Source organism: Hylaeus volcanicus, chromosome 5, assembly GCF_026283585.1.
Source record: "Hylaeus volcanicus isolate JK05 chromosome 5, UHH_iyHylVolc1.0_haploid, whole genome shotgun sequence".
Classification (NCBI taxonomy): domain Eukaryota; kingdom Metazoa; phylum Arthropoda; class Insecta; order Hymenoptera; family Colletidae; genus Hylaeus; species Hylaeus volcanicus.
In genome coordinates this window covers 12908887-12935214 of record NC_071980.1, presented here as the reverse complement: position 1 = coordinate 12935214, position 26328 = coordinate 12908887, and the positions used below count along the sequence as shown (strand labels likewise).

The window sequence follows — 26328 nt, the reverse complement described above, 5'->3', positions numbered from 1 at the left end:
AGAGACTTGGTAGTTGTAGTGTTAAAGAGGGAGTCTGGTCCAGCCAATGTATTTTTCTAATGCTCATGATTTCCAGATATAATTAATTTTTGTTATTGAAACTTTTTTTTACATATAAAGGGACATTCAAAGAAGAAAATTTGACAGTGTAGATTTAATTTGAATGTATACTGATATAGTAGTCGCAAGGAGAAAGGTTCATAGGTAACATGCGTATGAACCTCAATTTGCAAAAAAAAATGTTAATTGCAAAAATGGCGGCAGAAAACATGAAAATGAACGATACATGTCGGCCGTTATTTTGCAATAACTTTATGCTATAATAATAATTCATTAAGAGTCGAGGTTCATTGCCACATAAACGTAATTACCATCAATTTAAGCGTTGAATCAAGTGAATCGGATAAAAATTCGATGAGCTATGCGTCCCACCGTTTTCACCGAATCCTTTCCTTGCGACTACTATATCTATATGTATATGTATACATTCAAATTAAATCTACACTGTCAAATTTTCTTCTTTGAATGTCCCTTTATATGTAAAAAAAAGTTTCAATAGCAAAAATTAATTATATCTGGAAATTATATGCATTAGAAAAACACATTAGCTGGACCAGAACGTGTACTAAAATCCCACGCGTAAAACAAAGAGCTAAATAGATTTTTCGTTTGTTTTTTACCATTGCTAACGTCTCGTGTAAACCATGTAAGTGTTCGTAGCTAGCTCAAGGGTAATCATCGAACGCTAAAGCGTCCGTAAATACAGGATGCCTGTCGGACAGAGAAACACCGGGATTTTCAGTAATTTTTTTTTTGTCGTTCTCACGACGCCATTCCATCATGCAATGACACGTGCTCGCCGCGTGATCTTCAGTGCTCCACGAGTCGCCGTGAAAAAAATATTTTCGCTTGGCCCCGGGTCGTCAAAGCTGTCCAAGTTGACGGGACGTACGAGAACACAAGAAGTGTACGTATATTAGCGAGCATCAATCGAGGCAACGAGGGGCGACTCCACCTCTTTGCAAGAAATTCCAACGAAAGGGAGCAGAGAGATTCAGAACTCTACTATAAAATAGGGATTCTATACATATACATATACTCTTTGTGTGGGATGTTAACACAAACGAATTGGGAAACAAATTATGTGATAAAATGGAAATACAGTGGGTGTAGAATGTATTCGTACACCGATCAATTTCCCAAAAAAATTTTGTGTGAAATTGTAGTTTCTTTACTTCTTTTTTTATAATCAATGATATATTATACATATTTTACATATTCTCGGAAGTCTCTAAGATAGATATAGCCCAAACAACATTTACTAATTAATATAATTTGTGAAATTAACAAAAAAAAGCGAAAAGTGGCTTAAAAATGGCTCTAATAGAGGAATTGAAGAAGATCTCACTTCGAATAACTAATAATTTAGTTAATTTAATGGTTAGAAGAGTTGTAATAATTATAAAATCAAAAGGAAATCCCACGAAGGAAGTATTATATACTTATAAATTAATGTAAATTTCTTTTTTTTTTTTTTAATCAAGTTTAAAAATTAAACAGTTGTGCGAATACTTATTGCTTCAACATTTCCATCGATTAATTGTTTTTTTCTAATTGTTAATATCGCCGCTTACATAAATAGCTATTTTTTTGTACTCTATTTACTCTAGAGATTTCCGAGAATATGTAGAATGTCATTGTTTATCAAAAATCAGTTAATAAATTATCATTTTACATAGTTTTTTTTTGGAAATTGATCAGTGTACGAATACTTTCTACACACACTGTAGCTGTGAAGGACTGAGGAACAAATAAAAGTCAAATAAATTGCATACGAGTGCTTGGCTAATCTTTTAATATTTTTCACGTCAAGGTGCCAAGCACTTTACTACTATTAATTATTTTCGTTTTCTTTTCTTTTTATTTTCCTTTGCTATCGTAGAATATTTCTCTTTTCTTTCTTTCTTTTTAAATTTCGTACTATTTTTTACTGTACGAAAAGGCTGTATTTTATTATTAAAGTTAGATGAAGTAAAAGGACAATTTTTTAAGAATCGAGCCACGGGGCGACGGGGAACGAGGAAAGTTTACTTGTCACGGTGTCGTTTAAAATAGCGAATTCAGTGGACCGTGACAAAGGCGCAGAGCACAGTCGGGAGTGCATTTATAGATCGAAGGGGTGAAGACACGAAGCAGTTCGGTAAAACGCGTGCTTTCGGAATAAATATAGCGCATTCCAAATGTCACGATCACGTGCAAACACACGACGCACTTGGAAATGCGGGTTTCCCAGAAAACGGCGCGGCTCCCCGCTTGTTTGCCGACGGTGTTACTTTATCGGAAGGACAAAGTGATCGTGGTTGAATCATAAAACGCTTGGAAAATTGATTGCAACGATCGATCGATTAACTTTCGCAAACACGTTCGATTAGCCCTTCCGTTGCAACGATCGTTTATTATCGCTCGATATGAGCTCGCTTTAAAATCAATGTTGCAAGCGTTTGTTGAGTTCTTTTTGATGTACGAAAATTAAATGGATAGGATGAAAGAACACTTATTTTCTTTCTAGCAATTTAATTGTTAGAAGTAACAGTGTCATAGTATAATGTTTCATTACCGAGACAACATTTAGACAATTCAGTTATTATAGGGAACAATAAAAAGATGGTTTCAGAAAAAAATAGAACAAATTTTCAAGAGCAAAGCTTGACGAATACATATAGCACTATTGAAGATGAAAAAATCAATGTTTAAGCAAGGTTTCTTCAACTTTTCTTTATGTAAAATCTAATTCTTTCAAAATTCATTTCATTTCATTAATTGTTGCGAGATAAAGAATGCAATATCAGAAAAATCGAAAGGCTTCCACGCAGATCGGAAAATGAAACTTCAGAGATATTAAACCTTGGACTAATATGTTCCTTACGTCACGCAACTTGTATCTACTAGATTTTTTCATCTCATTGTATCTCGATCGAGCTTATCTGAAAGAGTCGAGAGAAATATATGTATAAATCGTTACTTTTACCTCAGCCGCGGACGATTTACGATACCTAGAAAAGGACGGGGTGATAAAAGTTGAAGAACGGTTTCGTTTGATTTATTATACCCTCGAATTCTTCACGGTCATGATCAGAACCGTGCAATGAATTATGAAATTAATAAAGAAACGCGTGCAACCGGGAACGGGCTTGGATCGATCTCTCGTCAACGTGGAACGAGTCGAAGCGGCAAATAAGGAAATAACGCGTATCGCTTGCGATTCAGTAGGCTTTTGCATATTAATTATCAACCGACTCGTGATTTCCATTACCGTGGAAGGGACGGAAACTTGTTCATCGGTTAATAATTAACGTAAGACGTGTCCGTATAATGCACAGCGTATTATACGTACAGATCACGACTGGTAATAATGTATGGTCAAGTAATAGAATTTATCGTTTCAAATATATTAATATATTTGATCGAGCAGCATGGTTGAACGACTTTTTGCCACTTTGATCATTGCGTTTTATCACACGGACCTTGCACTTGTCATTCGTTGATTCTCAAGACGACACAGTTACTATCCACGCAAATTATCTTGTGACATAACGGCGAAGATATTTTTCTTCCGTTGTTGGGACTTGCTCGCGCTGACTCCTACCGCGTGCCAAATTATTCGACTGCCAATTTGGTGATCAATATCTACAAGGTTTTTTCAAAGACATCGCGATTCATCGATCGAGATAGTGCGATGCATTCAAATAGGAATCATTTAAAACATGTTTATTATACACTAGGAATCATAGTGGCTGAGAAAAAAAGTAGTTTATTATAATCATTATACATATATAATTCTTATGAATTCTTATCATGTATATAGTATGAATATAACTAGACTGCGGATCTTTATGCAAAATAAAATCTTCACGAACGTACCTACAAAAATTGAACCTAAATTGGAATTTATTTTATTTTGTAAATATCATAACATGAACTTTACTTTCAATCTATTTTATATTCTTGAATATCGTTTGCATTTTGGAGGTTCCTGCGCATTCAAATTCCCTATAAATGCATAAAGATCCGCAGTCTAAGTTGGGATGATAAATTATAGAAAAAGAAATTGTTAGCGAGAGTCCTGAAGTAAATTTTAATAAATTTATTTCAGAATTTCGAAACATTTAAACGTCTACGGCGAAGTTCAAGTAACTGGGAACATTAAAATTGCTTTTGATGGAAAAGGATGGGCGAACAGTGCTTCGAAGACAATTCCGCGATTAGCTGGTTAAATGAAACTTAAACCGCAAACAGCGTAAAGTACGCTCATGTTTAAAATTCGCTGGTACAGCTTTTAAAGTACGTTGCTGTCATCACAGATGCGATGACGGGACGATAAAGTGCACCACTTACTTGACAACTCGAGCGACGACGGTAATTAAAATTCTGTTTGCTATCTCGTAAATTAATTCTGGACGAATTTATGCGTTTGCGTTTACCAGCTCGTGTAAACCTATGGGCCCATTGTAATCGGTACCCTTAAAGAAATATTAAACAAATTGTTTCAAATAAATAGACAACATATAGGTATGTTCATATATACATATATACATATAGTACGCCTACATTCTCAATACATACAGTAAAGAGTCGAATAAGAACACTAGTTCACAAACACAGTAGAACACAAACTAGTGGTAGAGTGTTGCGATGGTCCAGTGGAAAAGGGACTGGACTGGCAATCTAGGGCTTGTGAGTTCAAATCTCGTCAGGGGAACGTAAAAAACATTATTAATAGTTGAATGATTTTTAAGATGTTTAAATTACATGAGCTTTTTAGTAGCGTTAAATGAATAATTGCAAAATTCGTCAAGTAAATTCACTCGTTGAATAAATAATAATTTATTTGCATGTTCCGATGACGTCTTCTCTAAAGTAAAAGGGGGAAAGTAGGAAATGAAACTAATAAAATAATTAGAATTGCAAGTAATTATTAAAGATTACGATTATCACTTTGGATTCTCTTCGGTAACAATATAAAATAATAATATAAGTAATAAAATTGTTGTTAACATTCAGCACGCCGCGCGCCGTGTAAATTTAAAAGAAGAACGTAACACAGTGATGTAGAGTGATTCACTGTTGGATTAAGAAATTCATCGACGTAGGTTTCTATTCTCGGGATCGTTAACTATGATTCTCGAGTTATAAAATCGTTATCGAACGTTGTCTGTCTGATTCGGTATTAATTCTATGAATACTGTTACGTTGTGAAGGCAACTGATATGTATTTGCGACGAACATGACTCGCGTAATCACGAATTTGATTCGTTTGGAAAGCGCAATGATGAAACAAAAGACCTTTGCACGATAAACCATCGAGTTCGACAAATTTTCTTAAATGAATCGCGAAGCCTGCGTTGTAGAATTCCTAGGAACGATTCCATCTAACTCCTTTATCACATTTTTATTAGTGGTCACTGATCCATCGATCATAATCAGTGCATATTGTCGATCCATCATCGACTGATATTTATTTTTCCCGGAATAATTCAGGATGAAAACGTGGAGTTGAGAAATAGCAAATTTTCACTGGTAACTTGTGTTTCTGATAAGGATATTGCTGTCAAGGATAGCTCAAAAAATGATTGCTTTATCATTTCTATGGATGGCACTCTCGTTAAGGAAAAACTTCAATTATTACTTCGAGGAACCAAGAAAACTATAGAATTATCAATGCCTAATTTATTACAAAATAGTATTTCAAAGGAATTTTTCTTTACATTTATATTTATGTATTGCTCGAGTATAGAACGTACGAAAAGAGTAAATTTGAATACGTATGAATTTATTTACATGAAATTAACATTTTTAAACGTTGAATATGTTTTCTTTAAAATTTGTTTAAAACGTAACAAAGAGGAATAGCTTCATAGGGTGTACGCATTTTGTAAGAAAATTGAGTTCCTCTTTTAACAAACGCAGATGGTAACCACTGTTGTCGGCGTTGGTGAATTAAGTATGGTTCAGTAGGTCAAACACAAAATAATGTCAGAGGAAATTTGCATGACACAGCGCGTGTGGCACGCAACATAAATAAAGTCTTCAAGTTCATGGCCTTTGACATAATCAAAGGTCATTTTCATTTTCCAATTACTGATATCGTTCTTAATAATAAAAAACTATCGCTAGTAAAAGTCGCTAGTTTATCCGACCAAACGCTTACATTTCTATTTATTGTGAAATAATGTAAAAATTCTATATGAATATATCAAATTTTTATTTATATTCAGGATCGATAGACGAACGCTTGTTTGACTTTATGTTATTGCATTATTCGAAATTTCGGTCTCGGGTTATGAATCGAAGACGACGCAGTTGAATAAACGCGCAACGCGTCGCTCGAAAGTCATAATAATTCTGGCTCATTGCCTTCACTTGCCAAGACTACAGACAATGATAACTCGTTGCAATTGGTTCACGCATTCCTTACCAATTACCAATGGGGAAGATGCGTTCCATTTTGTCGGGAAATTGCGCAAGCTTTAGTTAAAGTGACTCAACCGAATTGAATTTCCCGGAATTCGGATCCAGTGTTACGAATATAACTCCACCCATATCGCCGAAATTGCATTTCTTTTTCATGATTAGGTAGAAGCAGATTAACATGAAAACGAACGAACTTTTAGAAAAATCATTTATGATTGCCGTAAAAAAAAAGAACGATAATATCTGCTTGGAATCGAATGTTTATTGTTCTCCTGTATTATGGAATCGCGAAACTGTCGATATTTCAATAAATAATTCGCGTGATGTCTTCCCATCGCGTGTCAACAATAGAAAATCTACGATAAATACTCGCCGACCGTATATTCAATTTTAGGTTGAAATTATAAAGTAGTAAAGTGTGTTTGCTATGGTGAAATTAAGGGTAATACGTGTACAATAAAATCAAATTTTCACGATTAATATTAAACGCTGTTAAACGCTGCAAAATCATTTATCTTTTAATTTATTACAAAATATATTAGCAGTGGCGCCTATTTTTATCACCTTTTATACTTTTACATAAGCCTCTTTATTTAAATTTTAATATTTAAATAAGCATTGAATAATACCTCGAACAGGTAACAATGTCGAGTCTGCTTTGATTACGGTATTCTATTGTCATTCATATTTGTATTGTATCGGTAGTTAAACGCTGAACAATTATTCATCTTTTAATGTATTACAAAATATATCAGCAGTGGCGCCTGTTTTTATCGCTCATTTATACATAAACATTTTTATATAAATTTTTAAATAAGAATTTGAATAATACCTTGAGTAGGTAACAATGTCGAGTCTCGTTTGGTTGGGGCGTTCCATTGTCGTTCTTACTTTTATTGTACCTTAGCGTCATTTTATTATTAACCAACGTGTATTTCAGGATTGATAGCGTTGCCGTTAGCGCAAGCGACGCAGTAAATATAATATATTTGCCCGCAACGCTTATGCACGGATTAACCCTTATCTACCGCTAGTGATAACGCTAGTATAAACTTGCCGCCGAGTCATAGTGTTATTCATCGTTTAATTGGAAGGTGTTGCAATTTCTACTCTGAGAGTGGCAATGAACAATTGTTCCAAACAATTCTTATTTAGATAATTGAATATGGGTTGCACAATCCATATTTAGAAGCCTAAATAGAGGTTTCACGATATTTCCACGTATCTGAAATCCACTATTTGTAAACGTAATTGTAGGCAAATTTGCGTCCTCATTAACGTGGATTTTAATTTAAGCTTCACTTGAGCCATTAGCAACATTTTCATTGAGATTACGTTTAGATTCACCAGGTGACTAAGTATCAGTCTCACAAAGATAGAATGCAAAAATATTTAAAACATTGAAATTGAACGTGATTAATAGGGTGTGGATCGGGTGCTCTACTTTTCATTAAGACTCCTAGAGTAATCATAATACCACGCATTTATAATCATAAAACTATGAGTAATTAAAGATAAATATATTTATAAAGTATTTATCGAAAACAGAATTCTTTAAAAATAAAGTCATCAAGTTACCAGAAATACTTTCACTCCATAGAGTATTGTTACTCAATTCGACATGTTTTTTTTTTGTTTATATGTATGTTACTCGATTACATCCAGACGGCTTGACCAATCGGAATGAAACCTGTTGCATCTTGTAGAGCATGTCTCTGGGGTGGTCCCATTATCAAAAAATGTTGGAATTTCTCATTTTTTACCCGTTTTTTTTTTTGCAAAAAGAACTGAAAAATTTTGTATTGCTTCTTATTCCGAAACGAATTGACCAATTGAATTGAATCTTCTTGCATCTGGTAGGGCTTCGTTGCCTCTTAAAAGTTGCCTCTTAAACACATTGGACCTACTATCATTTTTTACCACTTTATCGCACTTTTTATCGCAAAATTGTACTATTTCACGTATGTTCGGCCAGAATTCGATGAAATCGATGAAACCCTTTACATGTAGCTGCCGGACTCGTTTTCGAGGTGATCACTTTGCAAAAATGATTTTTTGATAAATAAACTTGATCCAAGTTCGTTATGAACGATGTTATTCACAACAGAAGTTGTCCCGATGAAGGACAAAGTTATTCACGACGAAAGTGGTTCTGTCTAGCTGATATTTACGTGACCTCCATAAATGTGTCGTAAAACGGCCCGTGTATCAAACGCACGTTCCGAAACGCGTGCACGAACGTGTCCAACAACATGACGGAAGTCTGGCAAAAATTCTTTCCTTTGCCGAAGCAACGCGTCCGTTTTGGCTTGCGGTTACAATTCCGATTTGTCGTGGATGCGAATTGAAATATGTTCGTAGAACCGCTTTTCCGAACGTTTTTGACCGTATCAACAGGTTGGACGTCGCAGAAACCGCGTACGTGTGCCTCTCTAGTTGTAACAATGACTGTCACGTGTTCATTGTCGAGCTTCAAAGGGGTTGGAAAATGTGAATACGAAGGCCGCGTTACACTATTATCGACGTATGAGTTTCCCGACACCGTAGCAATGATTTAATTAAATAAAAATAATTTTCTTTCTTACAATGTGCAATAAATTATGAATAAAAGTATATGGGGTTCCATATGAAAAAGTTAATTTGGGTTCTATCAAATAACTTTTTGTATTTATTCATTGATTGCTAAATTTCATACAGTACAATGACGTTACAGAGACTGATATATCTGTATGCAGTCAGGTATCTTACAAATAATTTTTGGACTTATGGAATTAATGTTTACCGTAATTCCCAAAAATCCAAAAATTTTCAAAAACATTTTATTGATACCTTGATTCCCCCAAGAGATATCGAAACAATGCTCCTTAAACGAAAAACCCTGTAATATGTGTAATACATTTTTTTTTTTTTTTAAACAAAAACGCATATTAAACTTATAAAATATTATCCTTACAATTCGTCGTTGTAAAAAGGTCGAGCTTATTGGTCAACGTTGATCCGACCTCGTTAATGTGGAAAAATTTCTGATATTCCAAGTTATGAGTGAAAAAGAAGGACTGAAAACTTCTATTTGAATATTTTCGATTTCTCTGGGCACGATTCAATGCATGCGGATAAAACTGTAACGAAATGAGAAAAATACGACGGTTGCCTGCGTTTCACTTCTCTCGGATGGCTGTACACGACCGAAAAAAAAAAAGGAGAAATGAACGACTGCTGCGCCGCGCCGGTGTTCGTGTTCGTACTCGTTTTCACTGAACCTAACGTATTCCGCTCTGAAGTAGGTTTCTAGGTTGATTTCAGTGAATCTTTTTTTTCCGTCGACGACGCTCTCTTACCGAAAGTGCTAACGGTAAACTCACGGATACGCGATCATTCTCCTTTGTTCACGCGGTTGGTTTTTAACCTTTACACTTTTCTTTTCTCGTGAATATTCTTTTTTTGGGAAATTGTCCTTGTTTTCTCAAGGAGTGTATTCTAGTCTGGAATCTTTAGGTATTCTTTGGAATTCATTTTCAATGAAAATAATCATAATTGAAAGTAAATAGTTAAAAGTAATACCAAACATTCAAAAAAGTATGACTACGAGAAAATCGCGTTTAAAGTTTTTCATATTAGGTGAACTGGAAAGTAACATCGTTTTTAAATACTTGTTTATCACTCCACTCATTGATTTTTATCGACCTGGCATTGAAAATTTGCACGATAGATGACAAAAGGCTGTTGATAACGATGGCGATTCCATAATTGATTAAAAATAGAAATTTATTAAAAATCTGTTTGAATTTAATGTAAAAGAGACGATATTACTTTCCAGTCTACCTAATACATTTGATCATACAGTGGGTGTAGAAAATATTCGTACACCGATCAATTTCTAAAAAAACTGTGTAAAATTGTAATTTATTAACTTATTTTTTATAAACAATGACATTCTACATGTTCTAGGAAATCTCTAGAATAGATAGATTACAAAAAAAAATAGCTATTTATGTAAGTTGCGAAATTAACAAGAAAAAAACAATTAATCGATAGAAATATTGAAGCAATAAGTATTCGCACAACTGTTTAAAAGTACTTTCCTTGAGATTTGATGTCTTCTAATTCGCACGGAGCAATAAACTAATGTGTTCACGTCACAAACTCCGCTGTAAACGGTTCGTCATAAGAATCGTATAAATACTTATTGCTTCTATACTTTTACCCACTTTTCGCATATTTTTTTGTTAATTTCACAAATTATATTAACTAGTAAATGTTGTTTGGACTATATCTATCTTAGAGACTTCCAAGAATATGCAATATATCATTGATTATAAAGAAGGAAGTTAAGAAACTACAATTTCACATAAAAGATTTTTGGGAAATTGATCGGTGTACGAATACATTCTACACCCATTGTACATACAGTTTAACATACATTTGAAAAAATTGTCAAGAAGCGAAATAAATTTTTTGAAGATTCTAGAGTAGAATATCCTCTTAAGTATGCATTATAGATGATGACACGCGCGAAACATCCGCGACCGTGACTCTGCGCGCTTCGTAGCGCGTCAAGGTCGAATCGATCTTCTTGCTAACCCTGCAGGTCGATTATTCAATTCTTCTTTCGGTGCTTCTGACCTTTCTAATGGAGAATTAAAAAGGATATTGACCGCTGCGCGATCAAGAAAACTTTCCACCCTCCTCTGTCGCGTGTAGCTAAATGAACGAAAAAAATATACAGTGGGTGTAGAAAGTATTCGTACACCGATCAATTTCCAAAAAAAACTATGTGAAATTGTAATTTGTGAACTTCTTTTTTATAAACAATGATATTTTAGATGCTCTTGGAAATCTCTGGAATGGATACAGTACAAAAAAAAAAAACAACAGTTATTTATATAAGTTTGCGAAATTAACAAAAAAAAAAAAAAAACATAAATCGATAGAAATATAGAAGCTATAGGTATTCGTACAACTGTTTAAATTATAAAACTTCGCAAAATAAAAAACGAAATTTACATTAATTTATAAATAATTAATACTTCGTGGGATTTCCTTTTGATTTTGTAATCACTGCTACTCTTTTAGGCATTAAATTACTTAAATATCGATGTTATTGCGAGAGGGATCTTCTTCCATTTCTCTGTTAGTCATTTTTAAAACTACTTTACTGGAAATTGGATGTTTTCTAATTCGCACGGAGCAATAAACTAATGCGTTCACGTTACAAACTCTACTGTAAATGGTTCATTATAAGAATCGTCCAAATACTTATTGCTTCTATACTTTTACCCACTTTTCGCATTTTTTTGTTAATTTCGCAAATTATATAAAGTAGTAATTGTTGTTTGGATGTACTATATCTATTCTAAAGATTTCTAAGAATATGTAGAATATCATTGATTATAAAAAAAGAATTTAAGAAACTAGAATTTCACACAAAACAATTTTTGGGAAATTGATCGATGTACGAATATATTCTACACCCCACTGTACATTGCCGACGCTATTCGAGGATCTATCAGTGTCGTTGCATCAAGGAAGAACATCGTTTTCATTCCAGAAATCGACGTTTCTTATCTTTGTACTTGAGCCCCAATGTATTATCCAAATCTAAAAAACATAATAATTAACTTCAATTATTTTTAATCGTTCCGATTTAAACGAGTCACCTTGTATATCTAAACCAGTCTAAATCGGGTCGTGTTTGAATTCATTTTCCTCAGGAAAATCTCGCCAATTCATCTGTGCAATACTTTCATGAAAATACTTTGAAAATGAAAGAAAAATTTCAAATTTCCTTACGCGATAACATTATTCCGAAGAGTAGTGGGTCGAAAACTTTGACGTAACGAATGAAAAATTCGTTGTAGCTTACATAGCTGGTAAAAGCTAGTTTGAAGCTTAATTTTTTTAGTCGTATCGCTTTAGAAACACGCACGAATTGAATGATCGACCTCGTAGGGTCAGCGAGATGGATTCGACCTTGACGTGCTGCGAGTAGTCACGCTACTAGCGAGCTGTTTCGCTCATGTACCCAGCTGCCAATTATTTTGGTTATTCCGGTACGTCGATCCTAACGCCAGAGCTCTCACTTTTACCTATCCGTCATCCGGGCGTCGCAGTTCGAGCGATAGCCACGGCAGGTCGTCATCTTTTTCGAAACCGTCGTTACGTAAAAAGGGGTGTTTCGTAAATCGTCTCGGCGTCCTGACGGGACGACGCCACCGTCGTGTTCGTCCCCTCCGAGCTATCGGCACCTATATTTGCTCTCGATGTGCGTTGCAAATTTACAAACGTCCATAAAGAGACGACTGTCAGTCGAGCTTATTTTCATTGCGCGACCGAGGCACCACCCACGGCGTCTTCGAGCTCGAGGTTTCGAATTTTCGCGAAAGCAAAGCTTTGAAATTAGGTGCAGTTTTGATACTTGTGCAAACTGAGTGTCGAAGGAGCCAACAGGAAGAGACGTCGAGCGAGGATCGTTGATTTCGATCAAATTTCCTTCCAGTTTCATTTATCTCCTAGCGAATCTGGAACGAAAACAGAGGGACGTGTCCGACTGCCGACACGCGTCATTTGCAAAGGTATTCGATGTTAAATGATGTATCGGAGTACAGCGATCCCTCGTTTCAAGATCGAAAATGGTCCCCGTTATCTACAAACGAGGGTTGGTAGAGAACTTTCTCTCGCAATCGATGGAACTTGAATATGCTGCTTGAGAGGATGATGATCGTGATAGAATATCGAGACTTAAGGGGTTAGTCGCAGTCAGGAAGAGGAAAAACGACATTTCTTTGTGATTTTTTTTAGTTATTAAATAATAATTTGCATAAGTAACAATTAAGTATATTATAAGGCATGCGTTAAAGAACTAAAAAACATTTTTTGTTTTAAGAAACGTTTAATTTATATCGTCATAACAGCCGATGACGTAGACGATGATTTAAAAACATAGATTTGCGATGAGCAAGATTTCTCTACACTGATTTACCTGAGAACAAAAACAAAGGTAGATTTCAAAAATAGATTAGTCTAGCAGGTCCCTGAACGAAGGATTTTGAAAGAAATTAATTTAAAACAAGATGGCGTACATTTGAAGTTGATTTTAAATTTTTTCACTAAAATTAAGCAATTCAGTACAGGATAAAAAAAAGAAAGTATACAATAAAATAAAAAATCCTTCGATCAGGAATCCGTTAGTCTAATATATTTTCTAAATCTACCTTTAGTTTTGTTTTCAGGTGCACCAGTTTGAAGAAATCTTGCTCACCGCAAACCAAGTGGCCACCCACGCCATCGCCTGTTATGACGAAATGAATTAACCTTTTCTTAAAACAAAAATTCTTTTATAGTTCTTTAAGACATACTTTGTAATATATTAGGTTGTCCCGAAAGTCTCTTTCGCGAGTTACACTCAATTATTTTCTGTGACAGTGTTTATATAAATAGACAATCTAATTTCATAGATATTCATGTTGTAACAGTAATGGAGCAAAATGAATCGTGGACAATTGAGTAATGTAACATAAAACATAAACTATTGTGCATTAATTTCTTATTAATAAAGCGAAAGAAACTTTTGGGACAACCTAATATGTACATTTCATTAATAAAAATTATTATTTAATACCTTAAAAAAAACACACAAGAAACTGTCCGTTTCCATTTTCCTGACTGCGACTAACCCCTTAACAGAGCAGTAGAATTTTCTATACGTTGCAATTTGTTTTATGTTTCATGCTTCCATGTTATTTTCTGGAAGGTTAACGTAAGGATTTCTATTTACGATCGTCACAGTGTATCAGCGGCTTATAAAATGACGGAAGCACATCTTCGGAACGTGCACGTTCAAGAACTATCTGTTTCGTTTGGCATCGGCATGAAACTCTCGTGCCAAAGGCAAAGAGAATTCGTCTTTGTTCGACGTTGGTCAAAATGGTTGGAATATCGCAGTCCGTTCAGATCACGAGCGACTAGCGCCACCGATATATTTAAAAGACTCGTGCCGTGGCATTCCTAAAACAAGCCTTTCTTTCTACTGCATCCGATTTTTTCCCCACGAAGACGTGACATAGCTAAGTCACTTGGTACTTCAATTTTTACCTCCGCAAACTATTCGAACAGTTTTTGGACTTTATAAAAATGCAGATACCATGCGTTTATCCATTATATTTTAACAAAAGAGAAAATATTGGTGGATAATATTGGAGAACAGGTTGTTGGAATTTGCTAGCATGTCTTAGGTATTGAAATTAATTCTTTGCTTTTGTATTTAAGGGGATATCTGAATTTGAGATCTAAAAAAAGCGATTTTTCGCGAATTTGTTTAGGATGGAAAAAAATAATTAATTCTATCGAACGTTTTATCCTATTTCCATACATGTTTGAGTAGTCTGTACAAATTTGTTCAACAAGAAATATTCAAATTGAGTCGACTGTGACGCATATTTGTAGAGCACTTGAGTAATTTTGGTTTGAGACCAAAAAACCAAAAGAAATTTTCATTTTCATACATTTTTCTTCTAAATGAACCAAGAAAATTCATACAAAAAAATTTTAAACAACTTTTTTATCAAGTTAAAGTGATTATTTTCGCCCAAAGAACTCGTTCTTTTTTTCAAACTTGAAGTAATTTCACATTTCACCATTTTTGCGGGTTTTTCTTAGTTCACATACAAGAAAAATGTATGAAAATGAAAATTTCTTTTAGTTCTTTTTGTGTCAAACCAAAATTACGATCCGCATCTTTCCCGCCGATAGGAAGTTTTAATTGTGAGGTGCTCTACAAATGTGCGTCACAGTCGATTCAATTTGAATATCTCTTGTTGAAAAAATTTGTACAGACTACTGAAATGTTTATGAAAATAGGATAAAAAGTTCTATAGAATTAATTATTTTTTTCCATCCTAAAAAAATTCACGAAAACCCGCTTTTTTTTAGATCTCCTAATTTAGGATATCTCCTTAATCATGTATAACTTCAGTAGAATGTAATATTGTTTAGGTAATAAACAGGTATAGGAGGTATATTAGGTATGGATATGTATATACGAAGATTAGTAGCCATACATTGTAAAATAACAATAAGCAAAATTTGATACCTACTAAAGTTCGTATAGATGCATTGCAATGACCATCAAGCCAAACCTTCGGTTATGTTTATAGATAAATCGTAATTGCGTTAATACACTGGAGTATATTAATATTTTGAACATACCTATTTAAACTAGACTTATAAATGATTGAATACAGAGGCACAGAATTAATTTGTACACATAATATTTCACAGCATGAGTTCTTATGCATTTCGTATAGCGATCGCGTGAATTTAGCTGTAACGGCAATCGATTGCGGTCGAGTTTCGAGATCGAGTCGACTAATGTCATTATGACATCGCAGGTTCTCTGGATTTTGCGTGGTCGATTAAGCTTTTTCTCAACGAAACGAATTTCGTACGTTGCGTGTTCGTAATGAATTATTGCGGAAAATTATTGACGGAATCGTTGAAGATTTTCTGGGTGAGGTGTATTATTTATTGTCCACGCGAATGTTACTAGCAAAAATTGGCGCACGATTAAATTTGGCACGTGCGGGAGATTCACAACTTGTAATTGTTTCCCTATTGCAAACAGAACGAAAATATCGCACAATGCCTCGAAATAGATGTTCCATAGCGTTCTTAAATTTTATCATTTCTTGTTTGTTTGTTTTTCCAAAGCTAATCGTTTTACGACGCCGACTTAACCTTTATTCGTGCTACAGATAAAAGTCAATGTTTCTGTCATAAAGGTGGTCAGTTTTAAAGTAAATAATTTGTTGATATGCAAAACGTATTTCCTAATAGATTGACAAGTGTAATTAGTGGTATACTTTTATTTAATTTTTCTGTAAATTGATGAATAATATCATACTTCTATTTACATGTTACAGTTTCCTGGTGAGTGCATCCTCACATACATGGAGTTTCAGCTGGATAGTGCAGAATACTGCCAGGCTCAACACAAATAGAGAGACACGCCCAAACACCCTAGAACTCGCTAGGTATCATTAAAGGAGGAGTAAGGAGGAATATCTTAATCGGGCAAAGGAAAATTTGATAATATTGGGATTGTTGCCTCAAAGTCAGAAAATCATCAGCTAGTCATCACGCGAGACATAGAGGGTTTTAATAGAATCAATTGTTAATTTACACTATTAAATGCAAGCGTCATAGTTACTGAGCGCACCTGATCCAGGCGCACCCAGTGCCAAATAGGTAAGAATCAACATTAGGAATCTTGTAGTGTTTTCAAACAAATATATTTCTTGTAAAATTAGTGGCAGCTCTCATGAAAATCTTTTTCTTTTTCAGATAATCTTCCGAATCGTAGTCAAGGATTCCAAGTGAGAATCAATCGCATATCAACAACGCCTAATGTAACGTAGTCCTCACCCTTCGGCGAAATTCGCACCCCCACAACCCTTCTCGAGGTCTACATGTGAACCCACTGTTCTGTCCTCTGTAAAAAAATAAACAAGTATTCAATTAGTTAAATGAGAAACAACTTAATAAGACTGACATCTATGGGCTAAGTTGTCAAATTCAGCCTTTGTTGCTTCGTATAGTGTGGCACGTTTTAAAAGTGAAGAGGAACAGTGTCGTACAAAATCATTAAAAAAAGAGTTAGAACGATAAAAACAGTAGGAGTACACCACTTGTTGTCCAAGAGGAAATGAGCAACATGAGGGTGAAGGACATCAGGCCGGCGCCCGCCGAAATCGAATACAAAAACATGAAGTTCCTCATCACTGATCGGCCCAATGATCAGACCATTCATACTTTTATTCAAGTATGTCTTCTGGTGTCCTTTATTAAATATCACCATAAATTTCATTTCATGGTACATCGTAATTAACAAACTCCGTTGCTTGATTAGGAACTGAAGAAGCACAATGTGAAAGAAGTAGTGAGGGTCTGTGAACCAACGTACAAAGTTGAGGAACTTAAAGAAGAAGGGATCAATGTCATAGACTTGGTGTTCGATGATGGCACATTTCCACCAAACGAAGTAAGTATAGCGGTTATTGGTCTAGAAAATGTAAATTGATGAATAAATTTGTATTCCAGGTCGTCGATGAATGGTTCGAACTGCTGAAAAATCGATTCCGTGAGTCTTCTGATGCATGCGTGGCAGTGCATTGTGTCGCGGGACTTGGTAGGGCACCAGTCTTAGTTGCACTTGCTCTTATTGAATTGGGTCTAAAGTATGAAGATGCAGTTGCGTTAATCAGAGAGTAAGCGTACACTTACTATTCCCAATGGTTCAGACTTTGTGTTTTGTACGTCGAACAGTAACGACAATTGTATGTATTTGTTTAGAAAAAGACGAGGCGCCATCAACGCAAAGCAGCTGGCCTACCTTGAAAAATATCGTCCCAAATCTCGGTTGAAGCTCAAAAATGGACAGAAGAACTCCTGCTGCGTCCAATAGATTAAACGATTTCTTTGAAAAGTTACTAATTCATACTGATTGGTATACCTAATTGTATAGGTTTTCATGCCTGGTAACAAGAGACATACTGTACCGACTCTGTTCTGAAAGGCCTATATCAATGGAAATGCAACCGAACTACTTACACAGTTTTAAATGTCATATTTTGCATCATCCGATTCTCCGTTATAAATCGAGCAATTGAAAAGTGAAATTATTTATAATTATTTTCACTTACCTTTTATGAAATTTTTGTATTTATTTTTGATATCGAATCAACGTTAAATCCTATTGAACAGGAAGAAGCCTTCTACTTACGATAAAAGGAGGAATAAATTTGAATGGATCTGATTACCTACATAACAAAAAATTAGATCAACTTGTACATTACACGACATACATACTTAGTGTCTCGTTTAAGATTATTTTGTACAAGAACTTTGGAAGGCTGCATTTATTTGGTCCAAGAAAATAAAATATGCAATACGTTACCAATCAATTTATGAATCTTAGTTGACGCGTTATTTATATAAAATATTTTAGGGATAGTTGGAGAAAACATTTCAAATTCGCTTGATATCTTGTAAAGATATAGTTCCTTTGGTGCTACGGTCGTATCTAACTGTCATAGAACGTAGCTTTTTAGACGAATTAGTGCAATAAAAACTTACGTTTTCTAGGACAATTGAATACAAAAAATGTATAAGTGTCTTACCAACAACAATTTTTAATCAATTTTAATCATGAGAAATTAATGATCGTAAACTGAAATGCACATATAACATTAACCAAGGAAATTAAATAAAAGCAAGATCTGTACGTGTCTTTCTTTTACAATCAATGAAATAATAAGTTAAAATATATTTATTAAAGAACATGCATCTTAAACACTCGATAAAGTGTGCTTTGTACAACAATAATATGTACATTGTAGGTGATCCAACCTGATCGAGTTTGATTAAACTGGTATGTACATTATGTATATTGCAAATATTATTTGAACGCAGTTCTTTACTCTCATAAGTAACGGAATTAATACTCAACTTAAATCAAGCATTTTAAGCGACTCAATATATTGTTAACAATTAACATTAAAATGCAACATATATTTTGAGACACTTATCACATTTGTAAAGAGTACTAAATTTGTATAAAATAAAAAGGTAACAAAAGTTCTCAGATACTTTAATGAACAAATCTGTGAATACTAGTTTTAAAACATAAACTAAAGTAGAAATAACGATTTATCCGACGTCGATTTTGATTAATATAGGACGAGATACTGATTTGCTTACAACCACTTTTCGCGGTTCCAATATGCTAGTATTGTTCCTTTATACAGTAATGATTCACGCTATCCAGGCGTGTCTCTAGATCAAGCCTTAACAAGGAGTCCACTAGCATTTTCAGACGAAACAAAAATTTTACTCTAACATTTTTAAAATTAATGACCATTAAATATGCGACGATAAGATTGCAGAGTCTTATATTAATTAAAATTAACGCTAGGTAATCCATCACTTTAGGTTATGTCTTAAAATACACTGCGACTAAACAATTATTTTTCTATTTGGAATACTACTTTTTTAAATGATCAACATAAACGAAAGAAGCACAGCGTTGCATTTCCAATGGCATGCCGAATCGATGGGTGTTCTTAACTCTTATTGGACTTGGAATCTGCGTTAACTTGAATAACGAATATTGGGAAACAAAATGAAGTAATTATCACTCCAGAGTTATATATCACTTTTATCGTAGCTTAACGGCAATTTCACCAAAATTTTTTAAACATCTACTTTTATTCGATAAATTTTAGAAGCTGCATACGCGTTTTGTGTGAAGCGTCGTAATTGTATTCGCGATTTTGGTAAAATTGTCGGTGATGCTGTACGCCACACTAAACTGTGTTCAAAAGATAGATGAAAAAGAATTCGCTCCTAAAATAATGAATGTAATACTTAGATCATTTCATGTGTCTGCTGATTTGACGTGAATGTACATTTCGGCATGTATCAAGATACGTGAATTGTGTTTACCGTTTCGTGCTTAGTTAAGATTGTGTACAAGAGTGATGTGAATTGTCATAGTCGATGTTTGTGTTTATTTTTTTCTCCAATTAGTATATAAGAATTCCAAATGACATTTTTCTACGAAACTGACTAATGAATTTAATTACACGATGTTGCGTGCGTCGCTAATGACAGTCTTTGTCCTTTTTGTGCATAATTTTTACGTACCAGTAAGTACGAGTACATTCACCGTGATCGCAGACTCGAAATGAAATTTGAACCTGGTACAGCTCCTTTTTTGTAATGTTAAAAAAAAACTGCAATATTTTTTACCAGAGGATGGGACGAGGGACATACGTAAAAAAAAAGAAAATTATCGAGCCTTAGATCCGAAATTGAATAACTTTTACTATTCAGTTTTCTTTTAGTTCAATTTCTGTGACAATTGTTACGAACAGTAATGTGTAATGTTTTTTTTTTCATACAATCCTTTTTAAAGTAAGATATCGATACTTTAATTAGGTAAAATCTAACATTCATTGGAAAGTTACCAACGAATATTTTTTTTTTTTTTATCACGTAGAATTTAATTTTTGCACATCGATTCACTTCTTCAAGCGACATATTTCATTGCCAGAAATAATTATGTATATGAGTGAATATCTTTTATCTGTGATACATTTTTGCGGAGAAAATCGAAAGTTAAAAAGGGATAAAATATGATTGGCCTTGCTAAACAAATGCTTATCATAACTTACAATTTCCAAATTTGAAAGTTAATGGACATTCGTAGAGTTCTTATTTGATTAAATTGTATATATTAATGTGTTTTGATCTGAATATTTACGATTGCATCTTACTCGAAGAATTGAATCGAAACACTTTAAAAATGATATTTTATTATTTAAAAAAAAAAAGAAACTGAAAACATTTTGAAACGTGTATAGGTTAAATTGCCATTCTTTTATAATGGTAATCGTGAACATCGTTTTCATATAATATTTTGTGTTTTATGTTTAAAAACGTTTCAATTCATGAATACTGCGAACAGAAACAATTTAGGTAGCAAAGAAATCCTCTATTTTGAACCGACGTAATAAAAAATAAAAGTCCTTTGAATCGATTAAGCGGAAAAATGAATTTAACGAGTTAGCGCAATTTAAACAAAAATTACTATTATATATTTAATTTGTTAATGTAATTTCCTACCTACTGCTCTATTAATGACATATGATTAAATTAAACGAAAGTTTTGTTATATTGTAAAACATCAGTAATGAAATAAAGAAAAGAATGGAAGTCGTTTTGTGAAGAAAAATCAATCGTTTTTTGATATCTCATAAACCAACTGTGTTTTATCAGTGCGAGATATTTTTACGAAAATATTTAAATGCAATAGAAATTTATTTAAACAACTCCTATTAGTTTTTTTTTTTTACAAAATTATAAGTATACGCAAACATTGTGTACAGAGGTAAGAACTGGATTAATATATTTTTCTTGTTTATACAGTTACTTCATTTATTTTACATAAACATATCGTCGTATCCTGGCGGAGGTAAGTGGTCATTGTCTTGACCTTGACGTGGTCTTGGTCGATCGATGTCCGGTGGACCAAAAGGATCGAATCTCGCATAAGGGGGGACAGCTCCTCTGCGATAAGGTAATGTTTAAGAATCTTCATATAAGTTGTAATTAAATATTATATACTTGATCTTATTAACGTACGGTGGTAGTACTCCTGGAACTCCTAAAGCTGGCCTAAACGGATTGTGGGGACGGCGTCTTTCTGGCGGGAAGAGATCGTAAATCATACCACCTCCTTGTGCTAAGGGATTTAAGTCCGCAGACCCTACATTTCTTGGATCTGTATCAGGTCGCCTTAAAAATTGTAAATATAGCACAAAAGTAATATTATTTCAGGTATATTGCAGATGTAATAGAATTCTAGTCATTTGCAGAATTCTACTTGTTGAATAGGTAAGTTTTAATTCTGACTATTTCTACTATGAAGTTCAAGTATTAATGAACTGTCTTCGAGATTCATGTCAGTATTGGAGTGAAATCTGCAAAGATTTTCTTTTCTTTATGAATCATATGATAAGAATATTACCATGGGCTTGTTGCTGATGCTGGACGTGTTGAGGGTACTCTTAATGGATCAGTCTCTCTTGGAACACGCTGTTCTGTATTTACTGTTGCTGTTTGGGTAGAATTCTCTGCAGTATTTGGAGGAAGTATCGGCTCAACAAGATTTGTTTGAATTGTTTGTAAAACATTTTGGTACGGAGGCATTACAGATTCTAAGGGTCCATGGAGATTACTTATGGTTGCATTAATTGGAAATTGGGCATTGGATACATTTTGATCGTTCATCCTCTATAAACAAAGTATTTGTAATTAATGTATTATCGCGTGTGCCGAAAATTAAAAAAATATATTTCGTAAATATAATTTCAAATTACCAACAAGTTCAGAAGTAAATCTTCATCAGATTTTACACCGTGGAATATATACAATTTTTTATCGTTTACATAACGTAAAGCGTAAATTGGTTGTGTGTTCCATCCCTCTGGAAGTAATTCTGATCCCTTTTCCGATGTATCGTACGCTTTCTAAATAAAAAAATTGTTTAAATCGCATTGAAATATATTATTACATTACTCAAACGTATTTAGTAACACAAAATTGAAATCGTCTGAAATGTCAATTTAAACTGCAATATTATTAAATGATTCGCGATGGCTGACAACAAATAAAAATAACTACAGACATTTTACAGGTTAGGTGTTACAACAATCACGAACTAATAAGAGAATGTATTCGCAATTTCTTATTATTATACGAATAAACTGGGCAAAAATTATTGTCGGTATTGCGTGACTGACAGCAACAATGTTTTTATTGCGACTTACGCTATCGCCGAGGCCAATACATCTGAATCCATTTTTCACAAAATACCAGTGAACGAACAGAATTAGAACGTCTTCCTTTTTCACAATTTGCGTGTCGTACAAACTTTGTAAAAGCTCAAAGCCGAACATTTCGGTTTCATCGACCATTTTGATTAAGAATGACAAACGAGTTTGAAGTTATGAAGTTCACGCCATCGATGTCTGCATTCGACTAACCATTTGGTTTCCGGTACCGGATTTAACTGTTGTTTAACGATTTGAACATATCGAAGATGAACTTTGAATTTCATTTTGTCAATTTATGGAAATAGTTTATCAACATTTCATGTATTTAAATCATGGTTATTATAATTGTAATTCCATTTTGACGTTGGAATATAACGATAGAAAACAAATGAATTCGTAACATTTGCCACTAAGCTCAAACCAGCTCAAACATTTGATATGATGAGAGGTGAACGTATTGGAGTGATCTTCTAATCGAAATATGATTATGTATGAAATAATAAATAATTCATCCTGTGGGTGACTTGGGTTATAAACGAAGTTATTAAAATACAACAACTTATTGAAAAACTTATATATTTTGTTTATGAACATTGTAGAAAACTACAGTACAAAATTATTGCGTCTTTTAGCATTCCAATAGGAAGATTCATTAAACAAATATTTATACAAAAAAACAAAAAAATACTATACGAGGCACTAAAGAAATATTTTTATTTGTTATGTATGTACACAAAAATTCGAACTTTCTGCCAGCAGTTACTTGTCACATAAATATAATTTCTGAAGAATTCAGCTTAGTAATTAGAATCAGAATCAGTGTCTTCTTCGAATATGTTGGCTGTTGGAGGAGGTGACGAACTACCCAAAATTTCTTCTTCGCTTTCTGGTTCAGCTCCATCTTCACTTTCCAAAGCATATCGTCTCCAAGGAAGTCTGCGAAGACAAAATATTTACGAACTATTTTATTCTCAAAATTATTAAAACGAAAACAAAAGTCGTCTCAATTTACCGTTTCTTTTCATTGAAACAGTCTTCAATGAAAGTATGTGAAACTATTTTAGTGTGACCCTTTAATTGCTTATGCTTTGGTGTATTTTTAAATGCGCAAATCAAATGAGTACATTTTCTATTAGTCGTGTTAGGATCGGCAATATATCGCGCGCCCATTTTTAGAGCTTTTCTTCTAATTTCATCTCTTTGGGGGTTAACATATCCGCTGAGGGAAAAGGTAATATCCTCAAAAAGTTTGGAAAACATTTTTTTTGGTTTCTGAGATTCAGCACTTTTCTTTTTTGGAGATCTTTTTGGTTCTGGTGTTGGTTTAGGTTCAGGCAATCGTCCACAGGTTTTGCAAACTTTATCTTCTTCATTTTGGCATTGGGAACAGCTACGTTTCTTTTTATTTATGTTCTCCTTTGAAGAACTTTCATGACTTAAGGACCGTTTTCTTGAAGTATGTTTCTGTGAATTTTCTTCAGGGCTTGAAGAACGATTTCTTGAATTTGTACTATGTCTCTGATTTTTATTTATTTTAGGCGATGGTGTAGGTACAATATCACCAAATGGAGTTCTTACTACTGGTTTATTGTTTGATTCATTTATCTTATCAAAGATATCGATATCTTTGCCTTTAGAACTACTTACAGAAGGTGAATTAGTGACTTCTTCCTTTTTAACTCCAAATACTTCCTCAGCTTTTCCAGCTTCTAATTTCTCCAACAGTGGTCTTTTCATAGCTTCTTTGTTTTCTTCTTGACGTTTCGAAAAATTATTCATACTAGTTTCTTTGATTTTTGAAAGTAATTCACCTTTGTAGTCTGGTTTTTTAGTTGTAGTCAATTTAAGGTACTTTTCTTTAAAATCATTTACAGATGATTTACTATCATCTTCTTCAGACTGTTTCAACTTAAACCTCCCAAAAACATCCAATCCTAAATCAACTGTGACTTCTGTTTTCAGCACAATAAAAGATAGCCCAAACAATTCTTTCAAGTTTGCAGATTGCATACAGGTCACTTTTACCCGGTCAAATTTTATCTTCAAAGTGGAAGGGTTTAGTTCCTTCTTTGTAAATATCTGCACTTGGTCTCTAAACTTGCCATTTGCTGCTTCATCGTGCGTCATAAATTGGTGGTTTACTATGGGAATCCAATTGTCGGGTTCTGCGGATGTGGAAGCAGTAACAATTACAACACAGGTACGGTAATTGCCGATATCCAATCCTGTGATGCAAGATGGTTCTTTTAATTGAAAAATAACAGTGGCAAGCATTTCTGCTGGTTTGGCACATCTCCACGAACTGTTTGAATTATGCTGTAGCAGATTGGATGCAGGGTAAGATGGGTGTTCCGAAGAACAGCTTATTATACTTGCTAATTTAATAATCATTGTTTTTCAGATCTACTATGGAAGTGTTCTTCATATAGAAACATAAACATTTATCATCACAGCACCTGTAAAATTGAATAGATGTCAGTGCTTACATTTTGAAGATCAGTAATCATAACCTACCTTTTACTTCATGTAATCATTATATGTAAATATATGCATGTATGTAGTAGTCTAAGTACAAGTAACAAATTTTAATTCCTTTATTACTTATAAATGAGTCGTCTCACGATTTGTATCATAGTGCAATTATATTACAATCACGCTTGTCATGTACTATACATACGGCAAAATTAACCGCAAAATCGTGTATCCACACTAAAATATATCTATAGATTTTATTACGTGTATTAAGATTGTTGGACAACATACAACAACGCTACAAAGTATGTTAACTAATATTTTTCAACTCTTGTTAATGTAAAAATTTAAATCTATACCAAAGCTTTGAGTAACGCGGGAACGTACGCGCAAACTTTAACTGAATTTTTTCATTTTTTAGAAAAAAACTGAGGTTCATATTACTTTAATACATTATTCAACTAGTAAGTTGTTTGCAAATAGGTTCAGTGGCTTGGTTTAGCTTTATTTAAAGCGCGTTGTTGTTAGTTTTATAATGTACATACTTGTACGTTATATCTGTTTTTTATTTTATAAATTGGAGTAGCATTGTGTACATACATACATATTAGTGGCGTCTCGGTGGGAAAACGCCCAAGTTTGTAGTAAAAATAATTCCTACCGATATATATTTTAATGAATTATACTGCTTTTTTTTTAATAAATGCATAATTAATACGTTTCTTTGATTTATGACACTACAATATATTATTGTAGATGTATAATATAGATTATCATTTTTATGAATATTTATTTAAACTTTAGTTAGTGGCGCCGTTTAGCAGCAACAGTGGGAAGTCTTTTCACTATAAACTTGGGCCTTTTCACTACAAACTTGAGCCTTTTCCCACCGATGGCGCCACTGATACTACTACTACTACTACTACTACTACTACTACTACTACTACTATTATTATTATTATTATTATTATTATTATTATTATTATTATTATTA

The 26328-nt window shown here is 33.7% G+C and overlaps 3 protein-coding genes across 7 annotated transcripts in view; 1 reads left to right on the top strand and 2 right to left on the bottom strand.

The window, feature by feature from the left end:
* The window catches only part of LOC128877170 (PRL-1 phosphatase), a 63857-nt gene extending 42598 nt beyond the window's left edge, over positions 1-21259 (top strand). For 3 of the 5 annotated variants that reach the window (XM_054124242.1, XM_054124241.1, XM_054124244.1), the window contains exons 2-6: positions 16389-16713; positions 16810-17287; positions 17375-17506; positions 17566-17732; positions 17818-21259. In XM_054124242.1, coding sequence (XP_053980217.1) covers positions 17171-17287; positions 17375-17506; positions 17566-17732; positions 17818-17929 — 528 coding nt within the window. In that variant the 5' untranslated portion in view covers positions 16389-16713; positions 16810-17170 and the 3' untranslated portion in view covers positions 17930-21259. Of the gene's footprint in view, positions 1-12747; positions 13044-15878; positions 15977-16388; positions 16714-16809; positions 17288-17374; positions 17507-17565; positions 17733-17817 lie in introns of those variants that run through there. The other 2 variants (XM_054124243.1, XM_054124245.1) reach the window with 2 other exon arrangements.
* LOC128877169 (proteasome inhibitor PI31 subunit) lies at positions 20502-23080 on the bottom strand. Its single transcript, XM_054124240.1, has 5 exons — positions 22857-23080; positions 22407-22556; positions 22055-22320; positions 21670-21822; positions 20502-21594 (listed from the first exon to the last, which is right to left on the bottom strand). Exons 1-5 carry the CDS (start codon positions 23001-23003, stop codon positions 21468-21470), a joined length of 843 nt encoding a protein of 280 aa, XP_053980215.1. The 5' UTR covers positions 23004-23080; the 3' UTR covers positions 20502-21467.
* Positions 23081-23421: 341 nt separating this feature from the next.
* On the bottom strand, positions 23422-25951 carry LOC128877168 (DNA repair protein XRCC1). Its single transcript, XM_054124239.1, has 3 exons — positions 25377-25951; positions 23875-25318; positions 23422-23798 (listed from the first exon to the last, which is right to left on the bottom strand). The coding sequence occupies exons 2-3, from the start codon at positions 25251-25253 to the stop codon at positions 23660-23662; spliced, it is 1518 nt and encodes a 505-aa protein (XP_053980214.1). The 5' UTR covers positions 25254-25318; positions 25377-25951; the 3' UTR covers positions 23422-23659.
* Positions 25952-26328: the final 377 nt, after the last annotated feature.